At 48.7% G+C, this 21,955-nt stretch overlaps 1 protein-coding gene across 3 annotated transcripts in view; it reads left to right on the forward strand.

The window, feature by feature from the left end:
- Positions 1-21,955, forward strand: part of TTLL6 (tubulin tyrosine ligase like 6) — a 55,094-nt gene that overhangs the window by 8,495 nt on the left and 24,644 nt on the right. Inside the window, exons 2-11 of one of the 3 annotated variants that reach the window (XM_063706287.1) lie at positions 3,753-3,971; positions 4,815-4,853; positions 7,122-7,240; positions 7,382-7,509; positions 9,006-9,162; positions 11,573-11,716; positions 12,631-12,716; positions 17,173-17,398; positions 18,674-18,849; positions 20,782-20,970. In XM_063706287.1, the coding sequence (XP_063562357.1) occupies positions 3,753-3,971; positions 4,815-4,853; positions 7,122-7,240; positions 7,382-7,509; positions 9,006-9,162; positions 11,573-11,716; positions 12,631-12,716; positions 17,173-17,398; positions 18,674-18,849; positions 20,782-20,970 (1,483 nt within the window). Of the gene's footprint in view, positions 1-3,752; positions 3,973-4,812; positions 4,854-7,121; positions 7,241-7,378; positions 7,510-9,005; positions 9,163-11,572; positions 11,717-12,630; positions 12,717-17,172; positions 17,399-18,673; positions 18,850-20,781; positions 20,971-21,955 lie in introns of all 3 variants that reach the window. The other 2 variants (XM_055387712.2, XM_055387713.2) reach the window with 2 other exon arrangements.

A 21,955-nucleotide genomic window follows, 5' to 3' on the forward strand; every position in this document is an offset into this window, starting at 1 on the left:
TAAAAATACAAAAAAATTAGCCTGACGTGGTGGCGGGTGCCTGTAATCCCAGCTACTCAGGAGAGTGAGGCAGGAGAATCGCTTGAACCCAGGAGATGGAGGTTGCAGTGAGCCAAGATTGCACCACTGCACTCCAGCCTGGGTGACAGAATGAGACACCATCTCAAAAAACAAAACAAAACAAATAGCAAATATGTATAGAGAGGGGAGATGATTCCCAAGAGATTGTGGGGCTCTGGTGAGCCTGCTCTTGTTGCATATTGCTGGTAGCATTCCGAGTTATTGCAATCCCTCTGGGAAGCAACATGGGAATATGCAATCCCTCTGGGAAGCAACATATATATATACACACGCACACACACACACACACATATGAGAAGCGATGTAATTTGTATATTCATTAGCCCTGTAATATCAGGATATTAAGAAAATAACCCCAAGTAAGTAAAAGGCCTTCTGCACCTGCGATAATGCATTTTAGAGCTATTTGTATAACATTAAAATTGGCAGCAGCTTACATTTCCAACAATAGGACAATGATTGGTTACATACACTCAGGTGCATTCTTTCAATGGAATACATACAGCCATTAAAAACTAGAAATGGCCGGGCGCGGTGGCTCACGCCTGTAATCCCAGCACTTTGGGAGGCCGAGGCAGGCGGATCACGAGGTCAGGAGATTGAGACCATCCTGGCTAACACAGTGAAACCCTGACTCTACTCAAAGTACAAAAAATTAGCGGGGCGTGGTGGCGGGCGCCTGTAATCCCAGCTACTTGGGAGGCTGAGGCAGGAGAATGGTGTGAACCCAGGAGGCGGAGCTTGCAGTGAGCCGAGATCGCGCCACTGCACTCCAGCCTGGGCGACTGAGCGAGACTCCGTCTCAAAAACAAAAACAAAAACAAAACAAAACAAACAAAAAAACTAGAAATGGCCATGCACGGTGGCTCATGCTTGTAATCTCAACTCTTTGAGAGGCAGAGGCGGGCAGATTGCTTGAGGTCAGGAGTTGAAGACCAGCTTGGCCAACATGGCGCAATCCTGTCTCTACTAAAAATATAAAAGTTAGCCGGGTGTGGTGGTGCATGCCTGTAATCCCAGCTTCTTGGGAGACCGAAGTACAAGAATTGCTTGAACCCAGGAGGCAGAGGTTGCAGTGAGCAGAGATTGCACCACTACACTTCAGCCTGGGCGACAAAGCAAGACTCTGTCTCAAAACAAACAAACCAAGAAACCCAGAAACATGTAAACTTTGCCACAGTGAAAAGGCTGTTTATAATCTACTAAGTGGACAAAAAGCAAATACAAAATTGATTACAATTATATTAGAATAATTATGCTTATAAATTATTATTTTGGCAGGGCACGGTGGCTCACACTTGTAATCCCAGCACTTTGGGAGGCTGAGGCAGGCGGATCACCTGAGGTTGGGAGTTTGAGACCAGCCTGACCAACATGGAGAAACCCCCATCTCTACTAAAAATACAAAACTAGCCGGGTGTGGTGGCGTATGCCTGCAGTAATCCCAGCTACTCGGGAGGCTGAGGCAGGAGAATCACTTGAACCCGGGAGGTGGAGGTTGTAGTGAGCCGAGATGGCGCCATTGCACTCCATCCTGGACAACAAGAGTGAAACTCCCTCTCGAAAAACAAAAAACAACAAAAAAAGAAATTATTTTTATTTTTAAATTAATTAATTAATTAATTTTTTTTTTTGAGACGGAGTCTTGCTGTTGTTGCCCAGGCTGCAGTGCAACGGCGCAATCTTGGCTCACTACAACCTCTGCCTCCCGGATTCAAGTGGTTCTCCTGCCTCAGCCTGCCGAGTAGCTGGGATTATGGGTGTGCACCACCATGCCTGGCTAATTTTGTATTTTTAGTAGAGATGGGGTTTTGCCATGTTGGTCAGGCTGGTCTCGAACTTCTGACCTCAAGTGATCTGCCTGCCTCAGCCTCCCAAAGTGCTTGGATTGCAGATGTGAACCAGCGTGCTTGGCCTTATGCTTAGAAATTAAGAATAAAAGTGAATTCACAGACAGTTTAAAGTGACTATGATAGAGTAGGAAAGCTACAGGTGATTTCTCATCCTACCTCATTTTCTAAGCCTCCTTTAATGTTATATTATTTCAATGATAATACATTGTAATGTATTATTATCTTTTTTTAAATCCAAAGAATTTGTGAGGGAGGAACAGGTAGTAAGTAGCAAGGGGACTGTGGACATCGGAGGAGAGGGGTTGAAATGTGAGGAGGTTTGCAGGATTTTCGGAGGTGAAGAGAGGAAGGGAAAGCACCAGAAAATTGGCTCTGTGGTCATAGGTGCCTTGGATGTGAGGGAATATGAATCCGTTAATTGGGCCTGGCGGTTCTGGGTTACCCAAAGGCAAACTAAGCATGTTCTTAAGGAGGAGTGAAGCAGGGGCATTCACATCCATTAAAAATAGTTGATATTTGACATTTCTTTTTTTTTTGAGATGGAGTCTCGCTCTATGGCCCAGGCTGGAGTGCAGTGGCATGATCTCGGCTCACTGCAACCTCTGCCTTCTGGTTCAAGCGATTCTCCTGCCTCAGTCTTCCTAGTAACTGGGATTACAGGTATCCACCACCACATATGGCTAATTTTTTTTTTTTTTGAGATGGAGTTTCTCTCTTGTTGCCCAGGCTAGAGTGCAATGGCATGATCTTGGCTCACCACAACCTCCGCCTCCTGGGTTCAAGCGATTCTCCTGCCTCAGCCTCCTGAGTAGCTGGGATTACAGGCATGCACCACCATGCCTGGCTCATTTTGTATTTTTAGTAGAGACAGGGTTTCTCTGTGTGGGTAGGGCTGGTCTCGATCTCCCGACCTCGGGTGATCCGCCTGCCTTGGACTTCCGAAGTGCTGGGATTACAGGTGTAAGCCACTGCGCCCAGCCTTTTTTTTTTTGTATTTTTAATAGAGACGGGGTTTCACCATGTTGGCCAGGCTGGTCTCAAACTTCTGACCTCAAATGATCTGCCCGCCTTGGCCTCCCAGAGTGTTGGGATTACAGGCGTGAGCCGCTGCACCCGACGATATTTGACATTTTGAGTAAACATGAAAGAAATCTCATGGGGCCAGGGAGGATGAGATCTTTACTGGACTTCCTTACATGTATTTTATAATTTGATCTTGTTTTGATTTTGGAATGGATGGTGGGAGAGACACAGCCTTCTCTGTGGTTGGTGTCTCTGAAGGTCTGCATCTGGCCCTGGGCTTGAATCTTATTGTTCAATCAGCTACACATTAGTCTTGTACTCCACGAGCGGCAGTTGCATTCATTTTCAGGCCAGCATATTGCTGTGTGGAGGTTCAGTGCAGTGCTGAAACAGTTAACAGACCTCCTCAAAGCACCTCCACCTGCACCCTCTAGGACTAACTCTCTCAGCTAGGAAGGCTTGGGGCTTCGCTGTCTCTAGACACTCACTCACTTTAATAAGATTGTTTACCAGGTGGTGCCATGCACAGCATCTCAGGCTTCTCCTGAAAATCCCAGGAGGGAAAAACCAAGGCTAGCGTTGGCTGAGTGAGTCTCCAAGGTCACAGCCAATGGCAAAAGGTGGAATCAGCTCCCTCCCTGAGCTTGCATCAAACCGCGGAGGCCGGGTGGCATTTTATAAACTGCAACCTGTTGCGTTGAATTAGAACCCTGGGTCTCTACCCACATGAGCGAGGGAGGGGGTCCCCCTGCAGGTGGATCTCTGTAACTGCGGGTCCCTCTGCCCTCTCTCTAGGGGCCTGGTATTTCCCCAGAGCCTCCTCCCAGGCCAGGGAGATGCCACAGTGCCCGACTTTGGAAAGCCAGGAAGGGGCAAACTCCGAAGAGAAGGGGGACAGTTCCAAAGAAGATCCAAAAGAAACCATCGCGCTGGCTTTTGTGAGAGAGAACCCAGGGGCACAAAACGGACTTCAGAATGCCCAGAAGCAAGGCAAGAAGAAGAGGAAGAAAAAGAGGTTAGGATTGAAAGCTGGGGAATGGGGAGCCATGTTGGTAAGAACAGGAAGGACCTGGAGGGAAGGGGGTCTTGGCTGATGATGAGAGAGTAAAGGAGAAACTGTGTGCTGAGACTGTCAACATCTCACCACTTTTGGTTCATATAAAAAGATTCTACTTTCGATCATATGTTTTATAGAATCAAATGATTGTGTGTGTAATCTAAAAAACCATGCCTTGTCCTAATTTTCATTCTATTTGTGTTTAGGATGCCTTTAAAAAATAGCAGGAAGAGAAGATTTCCTTGTTTTAAGAAGGCGCTTATTTGTCCTGGAAATTTAGTACACCTTCAGTATGATAGCACCATACTGACTTATCAGGATCCAACTGCAGCTTGTGCATTCCGGTTCTTGTTTAATATTTCACCATGCCTTGCTCCATTCAGACTGATTGATGAAGGAAAGCTTGTCCACTTTCTTATTCATAGCTTCCCTTAATGGGGGGAAGAAGAAGGAGACAAGTATTTTGGCCAAAAATATTTTCAATTCCTGTCCCTGATGAGCCAGTGGAGTAAAAGGCTTGAGGCAATGATGTTAGTGAGAAGCTGCAAGCAAGATCAGCTGTAATTGCAATACAGAATTTCTACCATCTGGGTAGAGTAATAGTACCCTGATGCCATGTTTTCCACCATGCTGTACCCCCTTGGACTCGTGTCCTCAGCAACAGGGACGGTCAAACCAGGCTTAGCATGGCAGGCTAGATTTCAGACAGCTCCACCTGGGACAGGATGTTTCTGGGTACAGTCACTTGTTCCGGCAAGTGTGTCTCTGTCTTGCTGCTTTCCTTTTTCTCTTTTCCAGATGATTGGTGATCAATCTATCCAGCTGCCGGTATGAGAGTGGTGAGCATCTACATTCAGGAGATCTATAATGGGGACCCACTGGATTCTCCCAAAAGGTTGGGAAGAGTCACTCTTGTATATTTGTGAGGATGAAAGGACGTATCTTCAAATCCTGTCCTTCAGTTCTCCTAGCTCAATGAACTATTTAATTAAAGAGGTTGGGAATCCTATTCCAAGAGTCATGGATTTTCACCACAATGGTGTGTACTTCAACTATCTGTAATTCTTATATATAGTGATTTGGGGATCTACTTGTAAAAGAGACAGCTGTTGCTGCAGCCAGTGGCTCTGTTTCAGAGTACAAGTTACAAACTTGCACTTCGTGAACTGAATCTGATCTACAGACCTATTTTGTATTTTAGAACACAGTGTTGCTGTTGCTGTTTTTGTTTTGTTTTTGTTTTTGTTTTTGACACGGAGTCTTACTCTGGAGTGCAGTGGCGTGATCTCAGCTCATTGCAACCTCTACCTCCTATGTTTAAGTGATTCTCCTGCCTCAGCCTCCCTAGTAGCTGGGATTACAGGCAAGTGCCACCATGCCCGGCTAAATTTTTGTATTTCTAGTAGAGATGGGGTTTCGCAGCGTTGGCCATGCTGGTCTAAAACTCCTGACCTCAAGTGATCCACCCACCTCGGCCTCCCAAAGTGCTGGGATTATAGGTGTGAGCCACTGTGCCCGGCTCTTGCTGTATTGTATTGTATTGCATTTATTTATTTTATTTTTGAGACTGAGTTTCACTCTTGTTGCCCAGGCTGGAGTGCAATGGCACAATCTCAGCTCACCGCAACCTCTGCCTCCTGGGCTCAAGCGATTCTCTTGCCTCAGCCCCCTGAGTAGCTGGAATTACAGGCATGCACCACCTCGCCCGGCTAATTTTGTAGTTTTAGTAGAGATGGGTGTTTCTTCATGTTAGTCAGGCCAGTCTTGAACTCCCAACCTCAGGTGATCTGCCTGCCTCAGTGTCCCAGAGTGTTGGGATTACAGGCGTGAGCCACTGCGCCTGGCCATTTATTTATTTTTTTTGAGATGGAGCCTCGCTCTGTCGCCCAGGCTGGAGTGCAATGGCATGATCTTGGCTCACTGCAACCTTCGCCTCCCGGGTTCAAGTGATTCTCCTGCCTCAGCCTCCTGAGTAGCTGGGAGTACAGGTGCACACCACCATGCCCAGATAATTTTTGTATTTTTATTAGAGACAAAGTTTTGCCATGTTGGCCAGGCTGGTCTCGAACTCCTGACCTCAGGTGATCTGCCCACGTTGGCATCCCAAAGTGCTGGGATTACAGGCGTAAGCCACTGTGCCCAGCCTGTTGCTGTATTTTAAATTAGAATTTGAATGCTTTAGGGTAGTCTTGTACTGTCCCGGTTACTGCAGGCACTTCTCCCATTCTAGGCCCTTGAAGGCATTTGAGTTTGTGTTGGAGTCAGCTCCTACTTATTAATCCTGACAGGAACAGAAAGAAGGATATGACATCACAAATGTGGTTTTGAAATCCAGTGTGTACTTAAAAAAATGCATGCTTAATATACCATATACTAATTAAGCTTGGCTCTGGCTAATGTTAAGGATTAGTTTATATTCCCTGAACATTCAGAGCTTGGTGTTTGGAGGAAAGCCAGAAGCTTGCTTTCTGGCAAAGGGAAGCCAGAACGGGGAAATCATTCACCTCAGATATCCTTCTACGGGGATCATTGAGCACAGGCTGGATTCTTCAGTAGTTTTCAACTCTCCATGTTCCTTTATTTTCTTTCTTTCTTTCTTTCTTTCTTTCTTTCTTTCTTTCTTTCTTTCTTTCTTTCTTTCCTTCCTTCCTTCCTTCTTTCTTTCTTTCTCTCTCTCTCTTTCTTTTCTTTTCTTTCTTTCTTTTTTTTTTGACAGGGTCTCCTGTTGCCCAGGCTCAAGTGCAGTGGCATGAACACGGCTCACTGCAGCCTCGACTTCCAGGGCTCAGGTTATTCTCCCCGTCAGCGTCTTGAGTAGCTGGGATTACAGGCGCACCCCACCACACCCAGATAATTTTTTGTATTTTTAGTAGAGATGGGGTTTTGCCATGTTGGCCAGGCTGGTCTTGAACTCCTGGGCTCAAGTGATGCAGTGACAGTGTTTGACTCTCCATTCTTGCATCCAGAGAGGGCAAGATGGCTTCCAGTCTCGAGGAGCCGAGTTTTTTCGCTTCAGTACTTGGTCTGGGAGCACCTAGTAATGGAATCTCCCCACCCCATACTCCTCCCCCACTTCCTGGGCTAATAGGCCTTTCTTTCTTCAATAGTGCGCAGGGCTGCCCAACAGTATGGCTTTAGAGAGGGAGGGGAAGACGATGACTGGACTCTCTATTGGACAGATTACTCAGTGTCACTGGAGCGGGTGATGGAAATGAAAAGTTACCAGGTATTTGCCTAGTGATGGTCCTTGGTTTAAGTGTGCCATCTTACCCGGCGGGGCCCCATTTTTACACCTGTCTCCCGAGGAGATCTTGTGGTACTCCCATGTCCCTCGATTGCTCATGAATTCCGGCTTCCCTTCCAGAAGATCAATCACTTCCCCGGGATGAGTGAAATCTGCCGGAAGGACTTGCTGGCCAGGAACATGAGCCGCATGTTAAAGATGTTCCCTAAAGATTTCCGCTTTTTCCCTAGGACCTGGTGTCTTCCTGCTGAGTGAGTGCCCCCCGCCCTGTACTTCCTTCTCCACTCCCCTCCCCATTTACATTTCCTCTTGCCCCCGATTCCCTGGTTGCCACTTTCCCTGCCCATATGAACTCCCATCTCTCTGGCTACTGTTCAGGAAGAGAAGGGATAAAGGGTGTGTCCAAGGTTGAGAAAACACAAGGCTCTGCCTGTAAAATTAGATGACATTTAGGGGCTGGGTGCCCTGGAGCCTGTACGTGCAGTTGGGGTGAGAGTTTGTTCTGACCCTGAAAGCTGTTGATTTTGAACTAATTCCAACCACGTAACTGTGCAGTTTCTGAATCTTTAAGGACCATGAGCACCTCTGGAGAGAGTGTGCTAGTGGTTAGCACCCCGGTTAGGAGCAGGGAGGGATGCCTGACCTCTGTCCCATGCAATGCTATGGATAGCAGTCAGCACTTCCCCTTCTCTGCTCTCTTTATATCCATTTCAAAACAACATCAGTTCCTGGTATGTAAAGTGCTCTGGACCACACCACTGAGGAACAGGAGAAATGTGAGATGACATACATGACCTAGGGTGCAATCTGGTGGCTGAGACAGGGCAGAGGGGTAGAACACTGTCACCATCAGATTATACTCACATGGCAAGGGTATCAGAGGAATTCTACCCTCCCCTCTCCACCCAGTGCTTTCCAAAACCAAGAGCACCAGGGTTCTCAGACTTTCCTTGGCTTGTCTGGAACAAGTTTCAGGGCTTAGCAGCAAATTAGAAGGAAATGTATTTGCCATCAGGTCAACAGGAGCTCCAGATTTCATGGTTACTGAGGAACATTGCAGTTAAGTGACTTTTCCTGGTTACAAGTTTCCTTTGAGTTAAAACACAGAAGTATAGCGAGACTGATAGACCGAATCCATTAATTTAGTTTCTTTCTTTCTTCTGAATATACTTTCCTCAAAATATGTTCAAATATATGATTTGCTCTCCCATACTCTGGCTGAAATGGAGGTGTCACAGACGAAACACTGAAGCCCAGCATGGGGTGAGAGACTGACGGATCCAAAATCACATCACTTGTCAGGGCTTGAGCCAGGTCCAGAACTCCAAAGCTCCTACCTGCAAACCCAGAAAACCAAACTACCTGTGCCATGGTCACCTTGATGGGACATGCAGCACTGTGCCTGCATTATGTCATGCAACTAGGCACCACAGGAGATGGGTGTCGTTATTATCCTCACTGTATAGATGATGAAGTTGAGGTTTAGAGAGATCAAGTCCTTGCAAAGGGTTGCACCACTGGTAAGTGGTATTGCTTGGGCTTCAACCCAGGCCTGAATTCCCTCTGAAGCCCACACTCCCCACTGCGTGTGCTCTACTCTCTCCCATTGCTGGACCTCTGGGCATCTGTCAGTGCCAGGGATTTGTCACATTAGACAGCTTTTCTTTCTTTTCTTCATAAAGGGCTAGCCTTCCTTTTCATTGCTCCCCAGCTAAAGATGTATCTTGTTCCCTCCCTGCTCTGGTAGCTGGGGAGATTTGCAGACCTACAGCAGGTCAAGAAAAAATAAGACATACATTTGTAAGCCGGATTCGGGCTGCCAAGGGAAAGGTATATTCATCACCCGGACAGTGAAAGAAATCAAACCAGGGGAGGATATGATCTGTCAGCTGTATATTTCAAAGGTACTTCCTCATTGTGATTATTTATTTATCACCCACAGCAACTGCGGGCTTTAGCTCCACTGGACAGAATGTGAAATGAGGGGATGGAGGGTGAAGGTGGAGGTGGAGCTGACCTGGCTTCTGCCTTGCACTTTGTCAGACCAAACGTTCTGACCGGGGTGCTGACACGTGCCCGGGCCAGAGTGTCTGTTATCCTTTTACCCTTGTCAATTGGTCTGGCCCTGCCAGGCTGGCCCTTTTCCTCTAACACATTAGGGCTAGGAGAGCACCTTTGGTTTGGGGAAGCCCTCATGTGGGAAAGGGGCATGATGCTGGAGAGCAATCAGCTTTTCTCTTTGACTTGAGGTCATAGGTCACAGCCCACTGTTGGGAGGGAGCCCTCTAGGAGTGTGGACAGAGGGGGACACACTGATCTCTCTGGGAAGAAATGGCCAGGGGACAACATTGCAGGGAGAACTCTTGTAGAACTGCAACTATGCATTGGCTGGGCAAAGTGGCTCACGCCTATAATCCCAGCATTTTGGGAGGCCGAGGTGGGTGGATTGCTTTGAGCTCAGGAGTTTCAGACCAGCCTGGGAAACATGACGAAACCCTTTCTCTACAAAAATTAGCCAGGTGTGGTGGCACATGCCTGTAGTCCCAGCTACTCTAGAGGCTGAGGCTGGAGAATTGCTTGAGCCCGGGAAGTGGAGGTTGCAATGAGCCAAGACTGTGCTACTGCATTCCAGCCTGGGCAACAGGGTGAGACCCTGGAGACCCTGTCTCAAACAAACAAACAAACAAACAAACAAACAAAAAACTGCAACAATATGTAGTCCTGAATGGTGACAATATGTCCATTCATCAAAATACTTTATTTTATTTTTATTTCTTTAGAGATAGGGTCTTGCTCTGTCACTCTGGCTGGAGTGCAGTGGCACAATCATAGCTCATTGCAACCTCAAACTCGTGAGTTCATGCAATCCTCCCACCTCAGCCTCCCCAGTAGAGCTAGGATTACAAGCACATGCCACCACATCTGGCTAATTTGTAATTGTTATTTTTTTTGAGACAGAGCCTCACTCTGTTGCTCAGGCTGGAGTGCAGTGGTGCAATCTCGGCTCACTGCAATCTCTGCCTCTCAGGTTCAAGTGATTCTCCTGCCTTAGCCTCCCAAGTAGCTGGGATTACAGGCACCCACCAGCACACCCGGCTAATTTTTGTATTTTTAGTAGAGACGGGGTTTCACTATGTTAACCAAGGTGGCCTTAAACTCCTGACCTCAAGTGATCTGCCTGACTTGGCCTCCAAAAGTGCTGGGATTACAGGTGTGAACCCTTGTGCCCAGACTAATTTTTTATTAAAAAAAAATTTCTTTTTAGAGGTAGAGTCTCTATGTTGCTGAGGCTGGTCTTAAACCCCTAGGCTCAACAGATCCTCCTGCCTCGGCCTCACAATGTGCTGGGATTCCCAGTGTGAGCCACTGCACCTGGCCTATCAAAGAACTTTTATTTATTTATTTTTTTTGAGACAGGGTCTCACTCTGTCACCCAGGCTGGAGTGCAGTGGTGTGATCAGGGTTCACTGCAGCCTCGACCTCCTAGGCTTGAGCAATCCTTCCACCTCAGCCTCCTGAGTAGCTAAGACTACAGGCATACACCACCACACTTGGCTAATTCTTTTTTTGAATTTTAGTAGAGAAAGGTCTCACTTTGTTGCCCAGGCTGGTCTTGAACTCCTGAGGTCAAGCAATCCTCCCTCTTCGGCCTCCCAAAGTATTGGGATTATAGACATAAACCACTGCACCTGGCCCATCAGAGGACTTTTTTTTTTTTTTTTTTTTTGAGATGGAGTTTTGCTCTTTCGCCCAGGCTGGAGTGAAGTGGCGTGAACTTGGCTTGCTGCAATTTCTGCCCCCCGGGGCTCAAGTGATTCTCCTGCCTCAGCCTCCCGAGTAGCTGGGATTACAGGTGCCCACCACCGTGCCTGGCGAATTTTTGTATTTTTAGTACAGACGGGGTTTTGCCATGTTGGCCAGGCTGGTCTCGAACTCCTGACCTCAGATCATCCATCCGCCTCAGACTCCCAAAGTGCTAGAGTTACAGGCATGAGCCACCACGCCCGGCCTCAGAGGACTTTTTTAATGTTACTTTGTTTAGTTGCCAAGGTGCCTCTTAGAGGTGGTTACTTGTGTCACTTGACAGATCAGGAAACCAAGGCACAGTGTGTAGTGTGTAGGACCTCCACAGGGTCACATGTTGGGACACAGAGCCCAAGTCTCCTTGTTCCTCTCTCTGACCCTGGACAAGCCTGCCCTCCACAACACTAGGCAATGTTGGAGCCAACTCCACGGAAACAAGGCGGGAGCTAGTGATTTTCAAGTGTAAATTTCTCCTCTAATGCATGTCTGACTTCTGTTCTCTCCTTCCAGCCCTTTATCATTGATGGGTTTAAGTTTGACCTACGGATTTATGTACTGGTGACATCCTGTGACCCTCTCAGGATTTTTGTATACAATGAAGGACTGGCCCGCTTTGCGACGACCTCTTACTCCCGCCCTTGCACAGACAACCTGGTGAGCTAAGGAGACACACTACCTCACCCTACCCCCATAGCGTGATTAAAAAAAAAAAAAAATCCTAGTTAAATCCACATTCTCAAGACACTGTGAGTGTCATTTGTTGAGCACTTGCTATGTGCCGGGTTTCATTTAGCGCTGCCAGGATCCCTCAGAGAGAGGGATTATTATCCCCATTTTACAGATGACGAGATTAAAACCCAGAGCATAAGGGACTTATCCAAGGTCACACAGCTAGGAAGAGGTGAGTCTGGGGCTTGTGGCCAGGTCTGCCTGACTCTAAAGCCAGAACCACAGTTCAGGGGTAATCAAGGAGAAAAGGCCGTGGATGAGCAACCCTGCCATCCCCACCTTTCCTGGACCCCCAGGACTCCTGAGGTTTTTCTTAGGCTGGGCACCACCCAATCTCAGAAAGAACTGGAGTTTCTTTTTTTTTTTGAGATGGAGTCTTGCTTTGTCACCTAGGCTGGAGTGCAGTGGCATGATCTCGGCTCATTGCAACCTCTGCCTCCTGGGTTCAAGCGAGTCTCTTGCCTCAGCCTCCTAAATAGCTGGGATTACAGGTGTGCACCACCATCCCCGGTTAATTTTTGTATTTTTAGTAGAGATGGGATTTCACCATGTTGGTCAGGCTGGTCTTGAACTCCTGACCTCGTGATCTGCCTGCCTCGGCCTCCCAAAGTGCTGGGATTACAGGCATGAGCCACCACGCCCAGCAGAATTGGAGTTTCTTAGGCTCGAGGCTGCAGGACACCCCTTCTTACTTCCTGTATTTTGCCACACTAAATAAGCCCTAAAACTTCCCTTTCTTTCCATCTCTTCAAGCCCCAGGGGCCATGGGAGGGCACAGAGAGGAAGCAGGGGGCCTGCCCTTCCGAGCTGACCCCACAGATGTGTGTCTTTTTCCCCAGGATGATATCTGCATGCACCTGACTAATTATTCCATTAATAAGCACAGTTCAAATTTCAGTCGAGACACTCACTCTGGCAGTAAGAGGTAAGGAAGAGGCTTCATTTTTCTTTCCTTTCCCTACCAACCTCAGAACTGCTTTCTGGGATTCTACCCAAACCCTGTTAGTCCCCATCAGTGTTTCCATCTTGGGTCACATGGTCTGAGAATGTACTTCTTTGCCTCGCAACCCAGAACAAATTCCTTCGTCTCTGCCCTCTTGGCTGTTAATCATTAAAAGAAGGCCCCATCGTAAACCCTGGGAGGCTGGGAGGAGGAGAGATAAACATGAGCTGTTTCCCCAGCAGAATATATACACACACCAAAACATACCCTTATTACAGTTGGCCCTTCTGATATTTCCAAATCAACAGATATTTATTGATCGCTAGTCTGCCACGTGAGAAGGACTTGCCAGGCAGTCATTGCTTGGCCCGTGTTCCCCTGGACGTTGCTCCATTAGAGATTCTCAAATGATGTGTCACAGTGCCCTGACATGTGGCTAGCTGGCTTGAAGATTCCTCAGAAGGGGGGAAATTGAGAGCAGTTCATGAGAGTATCTTCACGAGAGGCTTTTCCATTCCTGTTATTGTCTAATCGGGTCTCATTTGAGTTTTAAGAAAACGGGGGACTGAAGAATGTGAACTTGGCCGGGTGAAGGAGGAAAGGGAAAAGGAGCAAGTATTTCTGAGGCTTCATGTGTGTTGGGGTCTGTGCTTGGTGCTTTCTGTGCATTTTTTATTGCTGAATTTTTCTTTTCTTTTCTTTTCTTTTCTTTTTTTTTTGAGACTGAGTCTTGCTCTGTCGCCAGGCTAGAGTGCAGTGGTGCGATCTTGGCTCACTGCAACCTCCACCTCCCGGGTTCAAGCGATTCTCCTGCCTCAGCCTCCCAAGTAGCTGAGACTATAGGCATGTGCCACCACACCCAGCTAAGTTTTGTATTTTTAGTAGAGACAGGGTTTCAGCATGTTGGCCAGGATGGTCTTGATCTCTTCACCTCGTGATCTGCCCGCCTCGGCCTCCCAAAGTGCTGGGATTACAGGCGTGAGCCACCGCGCCCGGCCTATTGTTGAATTTTTCACAGCAACACTATGGCAAAGGCATTACTATCTGCCCTCTGTAGGTGGAGAACTGTGAGTTAGGTGCCATCTCCATCTTACAGATGAGGAAACTGCGTCTCAGAGGTTGCGTGAGTTGCCCCGGGTCCCGCAGCTGTGACTGCTAGACTGGGTGGAGAAGCGAGGTCTGTTAGACCCCAGAGCTCATTCTCTTTCCGCTGCACCAGGCTTCAAAGGACCACTGAACAGGCAATTAGTTTGGCTTCAGACCATCAGAGAGGCATGTGACAGTTCATGACCCCCTCAGTGGCAGCATTCCAAAAAGCACACGGAAAATCGCTAAGTTAAGGCTGCTTAAAGGGGATGTGGAAGGCTGGTGGGAGGCAGTCTCTCCCTTTTCCAGAAGATGTCAGCCACCTTTGCTGCCTGAAGCTCTGCGACTTCCTCCTGTCCTCGCCACCTGGGTTGTGGGCACCAGCTGGGCCTCTTGCATTGCTGCGTTCTGAGCATGGCACTCTGGGAGGTCTAGCTTGTAGTCCCGGCTCCGACACTTGCCAACTAGGCTTGGACAAGTTACTTCATCTCTCTGAGCCTGCGCTTCTTGGTCTGGAGGATGAACGTGATGAGACTCCCTGCCCTGCCCTGCCACCTCACAGGGTCTCTGTGAGGTTCAAATGACTTGTGATGGCAACACAGACAGTGTGCGTGGTTACTGTCATTTTTCCTTAGTCTAAGGGCACAGAATGGAAAGGTTCTCATTTTCCTCCTCCAGTGAGAATTGGCACCCCAACAGCAGGCCCTGGGCCCTCGGCTGTGATGGAGGGGTGTCTCGGGGTAGCAGAACTAAGGTGAGGTTGCAAGGCTTCAAGTGTTGTTCTGCCTCTTCCATTTCCCCTGTCCTCTTCCTCTGTTCATCTCCCTCTCACCCCACTGTACTTCTCCATCCACTCTCTCCTGGAGCAGCCGTGTGCCCCCGTGGCCTCCGCCTGCCCTTGCTGGGCTCAGCCTGTCTCCCTTGGGCTCCAGGTCCATCTCTCCTCAGTTCCACCTGGACGTCTTCAACTCAGCATTTCCCAGAATGGGTGTGTTCTGTCTCCTTGCCTCCACCGCAGCACTCCAAATTGGTCTCCCTGCCCAACTTCCCCATCTCTACCTTCTCATCTCCAGGGGTGGAGAGCTTGGACATTTCTTTTCCTAGTGATAATTTACATACTTGAACCCACTTAATCCTCCTCACAACAACACTATGAAGTCGGCATTATTATCATCCCTATTCTGCGTATTAGGAAACTGAGGTGTGAAAAAGTTAAGTAACTTACCTGGGTCGCACAGCTAGGAAGCTGGGATTGAAACCAGGGCTGCCTGACCCCCGAGTTGGTGCCCTTACCCACTAAGCCATGCTGCCCATGCCATCCACTTCATGGACAGGGCACTGTCTTTTTTTTTTTTTTTTCTTGAGACGGAGTCTTGCTCTTGTCACCCAGACTGGAGTGCAATGGCGCGATCCCGGCTCACTGCAAAACTTTTGACTCCAGGATTCAAGCGATTCTCTTGCCTCAGCCTCTCAAGTAGCTGGGATTACAGGCGCCCACCACCATGCTTGGCTAATTTTTTGTATTTTTACAACCCTCACGGTCAACATCAGCCATCGCCCATAACTATTCTTTGCCCACTGCACATTTGTCTTTTGTCCCTAGTTGTACTTTGCTCCTTGAGGGTTACGATGGTGCCCTGGCCTTTGGGGTTCTTCCCATAGTGCTGGGCTGAGTTCATCTTTCCTCCTCTCCCTCCCATCTTGATTCTCCTTTCCTCTTCCTCCTCTCCATCTTTTGAGACAATCTTCTTCTCATACTGACTGTCTCATCTGTCCCAAAGTTGGTGTTTGAGGTCAACTGCCCTCCCTGTCAATACCCCACTGGGGCACAAACTCAGAAGTAGTGCTGCGGTCACAGTGAAGGAGAAGACAGGAAACCTGAAAACCTGGCAGGATTCTGGGGCAGACACCAAGCCATCTTCATCTTTCAGTGTGCTCAGCACATGGCTGGTATTAAATTGAATTGACTCACCACTGGGCATTATGAAATTACACAATAAAGTATATTCATTGTGATGAGCCCTGAGTCAAGAAAAGGTTATGTTATATGTTGTCGGGGAGGTGTATAATCTATTTCAGGAAAATTTATTTCCCAATTAGGCAAATTAAATACATTTTCTCCACTTGAAAAAAATTGGCTTAAAGCGATCTGGAAAATCCATTTATGTGCAACACTGTTTTCTGACAATGGCAGGTGGAGGAGGTGGCCTCTATATTGAGTATCCTTTGCTTATCTGTCTTTATATAAATGCATCCTTGGTTGTTCCACATGTGTGTTGACTCCCTGAATGGTCCTGAGGCTTCCCATGACAGAGGTGACAGTTTCTAGTGTCCCCTCCTTGCATGAGGCTTTGCATGCACCAAAGACCCTTATCAAATGCTCATTGTCTGGCTGACCCTGCTTCCTCCTTCTTGATCCCTTGGGCTGGGATCTAGTGAGCTTTTGAAACTGCCTGGATGAGCCGTGTCTCTTGTCTTTTTCATTCTTTCTGCTGTTCACTCCCCTGCACCTCCTCCTTCCACACTGCCACTTCCACTTTGGCTGTCTGTGCACATGTGTGTGCATGTGAGGTGGCAAATGTCTGTCCCCACCACTGCCTCTTGGATTTGTGACATCCATCCTCTCTCTGTGATGCCCAGTTCAGAGCTGGCTGAGCACCCACTCAGGTGTTTCCTCATGAACTGTTCCACGTGAGGTAAACATCCCTGAGTTCATCTGTGATCAGGTGACCAGCTGTCTCCGTTTGCCCACGACTGAGGGGTTTCCTGGAATTCAGGACTTGCAATTCTAAAACTGGGACAGTCCAGTTTGCCTGGCACAGTTGGTAACCTTATCTGTGGACATGCCCTGGGGTGCCTTTTCCTTGTGGGCAGCCCTAAAACAAGTCTTCTGTGTCATTAGTGTCCCTAGAATCCCCTCAGATGGCTGAGGTGGGACCCAGGCATCAGCGTTCTTAAAAGGCTGCCCACATGCTTCTAATGGACACCAAAGGCTGAGGAATCATTGCTGCCAAAGTAAAACCATGGTGTCAGGGGGTTTTCTTGACTCATCCCTTCCCCTGCTGATAGATGTTTTCTGGGTCACAGTGAAAGTGAAAGTGTCCTGACCATGTCCTGTGTGACTGCATCTGCACCCACCCCGGGGCTCTGGAGACTTGGAGGGTGTGGTCCTGGGATTCCTGGGACCTCGTCTGGCACCGACACAGCCCAGGTGTCACCCTGGCTCCTGGGCGTTCATCCTCGCTGGCTCTGGAGCCTTGTCTCCACCAGGAGTTTCTGGTTTCCAGCATGCCATGGCCTCGGGTGACCAGAAGCCAGCTACACTGCCTCCTGGCCTGTGGTTCCCTTCCAGGAAGCTCTCCACCTTCAGTGCATACATGGAGGACCACAGCTACAACGTGGAGCAGATATGGAGGGATATTGAGGACGTCATCATCAAGACCCTCATCTCGGCCCACCCCATCATCAGGCATAACTACCACACCTGCTTCCCCAACCACACACTCAACAGCGCCTGCTTTGAGATCCTGGGCTTTGATATTTTGTTGGACCGCAAACTCAAACCCTGGCTGCTGGAGGTAGGGAAGTTTGGGCGAGGGGCGAAAACGAACTCCTGTTATTGGGGCCAGCCCGCTTCAAGGATTCCGCCCTCCCGGCTCACCTAAATTGTTTCAACTTCCCAGGCCACTTCCTCCCATGGTGCCTGCTGCCTGGGGCTTCTTTCTTAGCTGAGAAGTGGCCACCAGAGGGGGGTAGACAGCTGGGAATTAGAGAATTCCTTTGCCTTCTTGAGGTCCTCTTAGACAAGGAAGTGCTGATCTTAGGCACAGAGTGATTCTAAAGACAGCTCGATCTTTTGTAAGAGTTGTCTCCCAGAAAGGGGCGTTTTTCATCAAAGCTGGGTTGGCAACGTTCAGTATCAGACAGGAGCGGCGGTGCCCCACTCTTAGGGGCCTGGATTACTCAGTTCACACACACCAGCAGAGAGCGACCTGGGGCCTGCTGCCACCGAAATGGATGGGGGGCCATGTAGTGAGTTTCCTGCCTCCCCTAGACCCATGCAGCAGTGTGAGGAGGAGGAGAAGCTTTCCTGGTGACTGCCTCTCTTCCTGATAGAATTGTCCCCAGGAGCCCTCTCATGTGGCCCTTCAGGGAGCAAAGGGTGCTAGTGCCAGGTGCAGTGACACAGGTCAGACTCTGGGGTGGAGAACCTGAGATTACAGGTCAGATTCCTGCAGCTTTGCCCTTCTTCCATTCCCAGCCCTTGTTTCTAGGTGTGGTGGGAAGAGGGATGTGCCTGTTTGCAGCCCTTACCCAAAGAGCAGAATGAGCCATCAGGACCAAGCCCTTCAAAAACTTCTAGAAATCTGCAGATGTCACATGGTGCCTCCAAACAATACAGACTTTTCAGTGGGCGGGAATGAGTCCTCTCCCTCCTCCCACCTGTCTCCCCTCCACCCTGGCCAGGCTCCTGAATGCCACTCCTCTCTACCTCCTATGTCCAAGCCTGTCCCTTTGGGCAGTACCCCTTCCATCCTGCTCTCTGGATGCCCAGTGCATATGAGAGAACACATGCACCCCAGATGGAGTGGAACACACACACCAAAGAGAGGGTAACCCTGATGCTCCCAAAGAAGAAAGGCCTGAGATAAAAGCTGGTTTAACTAGAGGGAGTTCTGCTTCCTCCTTTTTTCACTGTGGCTCTAGTCCAGATGCTCTCTCCCCTCCCTTTCATCTTGGTAGTGAGGGCCCTGAGGTGGGCTTTGGTAGCGCCCTGGAGGTGGCACCTCGGCCTCACTCTCTGCTTTCATTCTGGACGGCTTTGTAACCAGCTGCCAATCTTGCCCTCACAGGTCAACCACTCTCCAAGCTTCTCCACTGACTCTCGGTTGGATAAAGAGGTGAAAGATGGTCTGCTGTATGACACCTTAGTCCTGATCAACCTGGAAAGCTGTGACAAGAAGAAAGTCTTGGAGGAGGAGAGACAACGGGGGCAGTTCCTGCAGCAGTGTTGTTCTCGGGAGATGAGGTACATTTGCACTCCCCAGCCTTGCGGGGCTCTCTCTCTGACTCCCCTGCTCCCAATAAGAATGGTCTGTCCTGGGCCGGGTGCAGTGGCTCATACCTGTAATCCCAGCACTTTGGGAGGCTGAGGCAGGCAGATCACCTGAGGTCAGGAGTTCGAGACCAGGCTGGCCAACATGGTGAAACCCCGTCTCTACTAAAAATACAAAAAAATTAGCGGGGTATGGTGGCGCATGCTTATAATCCCAGCTACTCAGGAGGCTGAGGCAGGAGAATTGCTTGAACTTGAGAGACAGAGGTTGCAGTGAGCCGAGATCACACCATTGCACTTCAGCCTGGGCGACAGAGCAAGACTCCGTCTCAAAATAAATAAATAAAAGAATGGTCTGTCTTCCTCCAAATTATGACTCGACAGCCTACTAGTTATGTGGCCTTTCTGTCACTTCTCTGAGCCTCAGTGATCTTTCTATGAAATGGAGCTATGATACATAAGGTTGTTGGGCAAATTAAATGAGATAATGCATATAAAAGGCTTAGCATAGTGCCTGGCACTGTAATATATATCGAAGGCTATTACAATCTTGCCTGGAGTTGGAGGGGGTCATTTTAACAAACGATAATCCCATTTGGAAAATGAGTTTATATTGGCAGAATGTAGCAGTTTGAATAGTTTTGCTCTGAATATTCCTTTGTTCCTAGAAATAGGAGATTAAGTTACAGATATATAGCTATATATAATGGATAGAAATTCATTAATACTAAGTGAAGCTTTAGGAATTACCAGTATAAAAACAAGACCATTCCTTTTCTTTTTTTTTTTACTATAAAGAAAGATGTGTCTGTCCTTCTCCATGTTCCCCTGTTGCCAGGAGCTAACGTCTCCTGCTTCCTGTTGGGCAGCACTTGCCTTGTAACTGGGATTTCCATTCTGAAGAGTGATTCTAGTGTCTGGAGACTCTGAGCCTAGTCAAGGGGATCCTTTGTTGCTTTTCAGACCCCACTACAGCCCCCTGCACTCCTCATGGGCAGAACCAGTCTAATCCTTTGGGGTTGAGTTTCTGGAACTGATGCCATAAATAGCATTTATGTTTGGATGGCACAGTGTTTCTCAGGCACTTGCACTGTCTTCCCTGTAAGGAGCGGGTAGGTAGGTAGGGTGGAGTGCTGTGTGGCCTTGTTCTGAAAGCTAAGGAAATCAAGACTGCAGAAAGGGAACTGACTTGTACAAGGTCACCCTGCTGGTAAATGACAGCTCTGGACCCAGAGCCCAGTGAGTCTGCCGCCTGGGATTCCAGGATGCCTTCCACCGTGCCCCGCCATCTCTAAACTCCTTGAGAAGGAGGCAGTGTCCTGTTGAGGAGCAGTTGTCAGGTTAAGGGCCTTCTCTGAATCAGTCTCCTCATTATTTGGCCCTGGATATTTCTGTGGCTCTGGGTTTCCTGCTGTAAAAGGGGGCTTATCATTTCTCCCTGTCTGACCCCCACTTCCCCCAGGGGGCTGTGAGGAAGAATGAGATCATTGCAGCTCGTAAACGGTCATCAAGGTCATCCAGGAAGCCCTCAAATTCGGCAAAAGTGCAAGTTGCCACTCTCTAGAAAAGGGTAATCAGGGCTGTGAATGGGAAGGTGGCGACAGTCTGCCTAGTCAGAGCTAAGCCGAGTAGAAAATGGGTTTTACTTGGAACAGGACAGAATTTGGTGAGTTGTTAGAAAGACTGTGCTAACCAGCTTTTAGTGCATTATGACGTTGGCTGTCCCAGGAGGGCTAGAATCTCCTTTCAGGGAAACAGTCATGTATTTATTTAGCAAATCCTGATTGACCGCCATTATGTGCAAGGCCTCCATCTGGCCCTAGACGACCACCAGCTTGGACATATCCCTTCCAGGCTTTGTCCCAAGAAAACCTGACAGCAGCCCCATGTTCTGCTTCCCAACAGGATTGAGGAAGCCAAGGGTTTCCGGGCCGTGCAGTTAAAGAAAACTGAAACGTATGAGAAGGAAAACTGTGGAGGGTTCCGACTGATTTATCCCAGTCTGAATTCGGAGAAGTATGAGAAGTTTTTCCAGGACAACAACTCCCTCTTCCAGAATACTGTTGCTTCCAGGGCTCGGGAGGAGTATGCCCGGTAGGAAGACATCCGGGATGAGGTCGGTGGGGGGGTTCTGGGGATTGTGTGTGATCTATTGGCTGACTGGCCTGGAGTGGCAGGGAGAGTCCCCAACCATGAAAGTTGCCAGAGCAGCCAGGCGCCGTGGCTCACGCCTGTAGTCCTAGCACTTTAGGAGGCCAAGGCAGGTGGATGGCATGAGCCCAGGAGTTCAAGACCAGCCTGGGCAACATGGCGAAACCCCATCTCTACAAAACAACAAAAAGGAAAATTAGCTGGGCATGGTTGCATGTGCCTATACTCCCAGCTACTCAGGAGGCTGAGGTAGGAGAATCACCTGAGCCCAGGGGGTGGAAGCTGCAGGGAGCTGTGATTGCACCCCTGCACTCCAGCGTGGGTGTCAGTGTCAGACCTTGTCTCAAAGAAAAGCAAAAAGAGAAAGTTGCCAGATGAACATCTGCCCTGGTCTCACAAGGACAAGGAATTGGAAGATTCCCTATGTGAAGTGGAGAGAAGTAGCTCTTTCTAGAAACTCACTCCTGAGGATAGCCAACCCCTCAAAGCTGCCTCATGGATTCACACAGGCGTAAACTCCAGGAGCTGGAGGGACTCATCCACTGAGTCCAGTCCTCTCCTACCAGCTCATTTTATGGAAAGAGAAGGCAGAGCAGAGGAGGGATCACATATAAAGATGATGACAGGCCAGGCGTGGTGGCTCACGCCTGTAATCCCAGCACTTTGGGAGGCCGAGGCAGGTGGATCACGAGGTCAGGAGTTCAAGACCAGCCTGGCCAAGATGGTGAAACCCTGTCTCTACTAAAAATACAAAAAATTAGCCGAGAGTGGTGGCACGCTCCTGTAATCCCAGCTACTCTGGAGGCTGAGGCAGAGAATTAAACCTGAGGGGGCAGAGGTTGCAGTGAGCTGAGATTGTGCCACTGCACTCCAGCCTGGGGGACAGAGCGAGACTCCGTCTCAAAAAAAAAAAAAAAAAAAGATGACA

The sequence above is a fragment of the Gorilla gorilla genome, chromosome 4, assembly GCF_029281585.2.
Source record: "Gorilla gorilla gorilla isolate KB3781 chromosome 4, NHGRI_mGorGor1-v2.1_pri, whole genome shotgun sequence".
Lineage (NCBI taxonomy): Eukaryota > Metazoa > Chordata > Mammalia > Primates > Hominidae > Gorilla > Gorilla gorilla.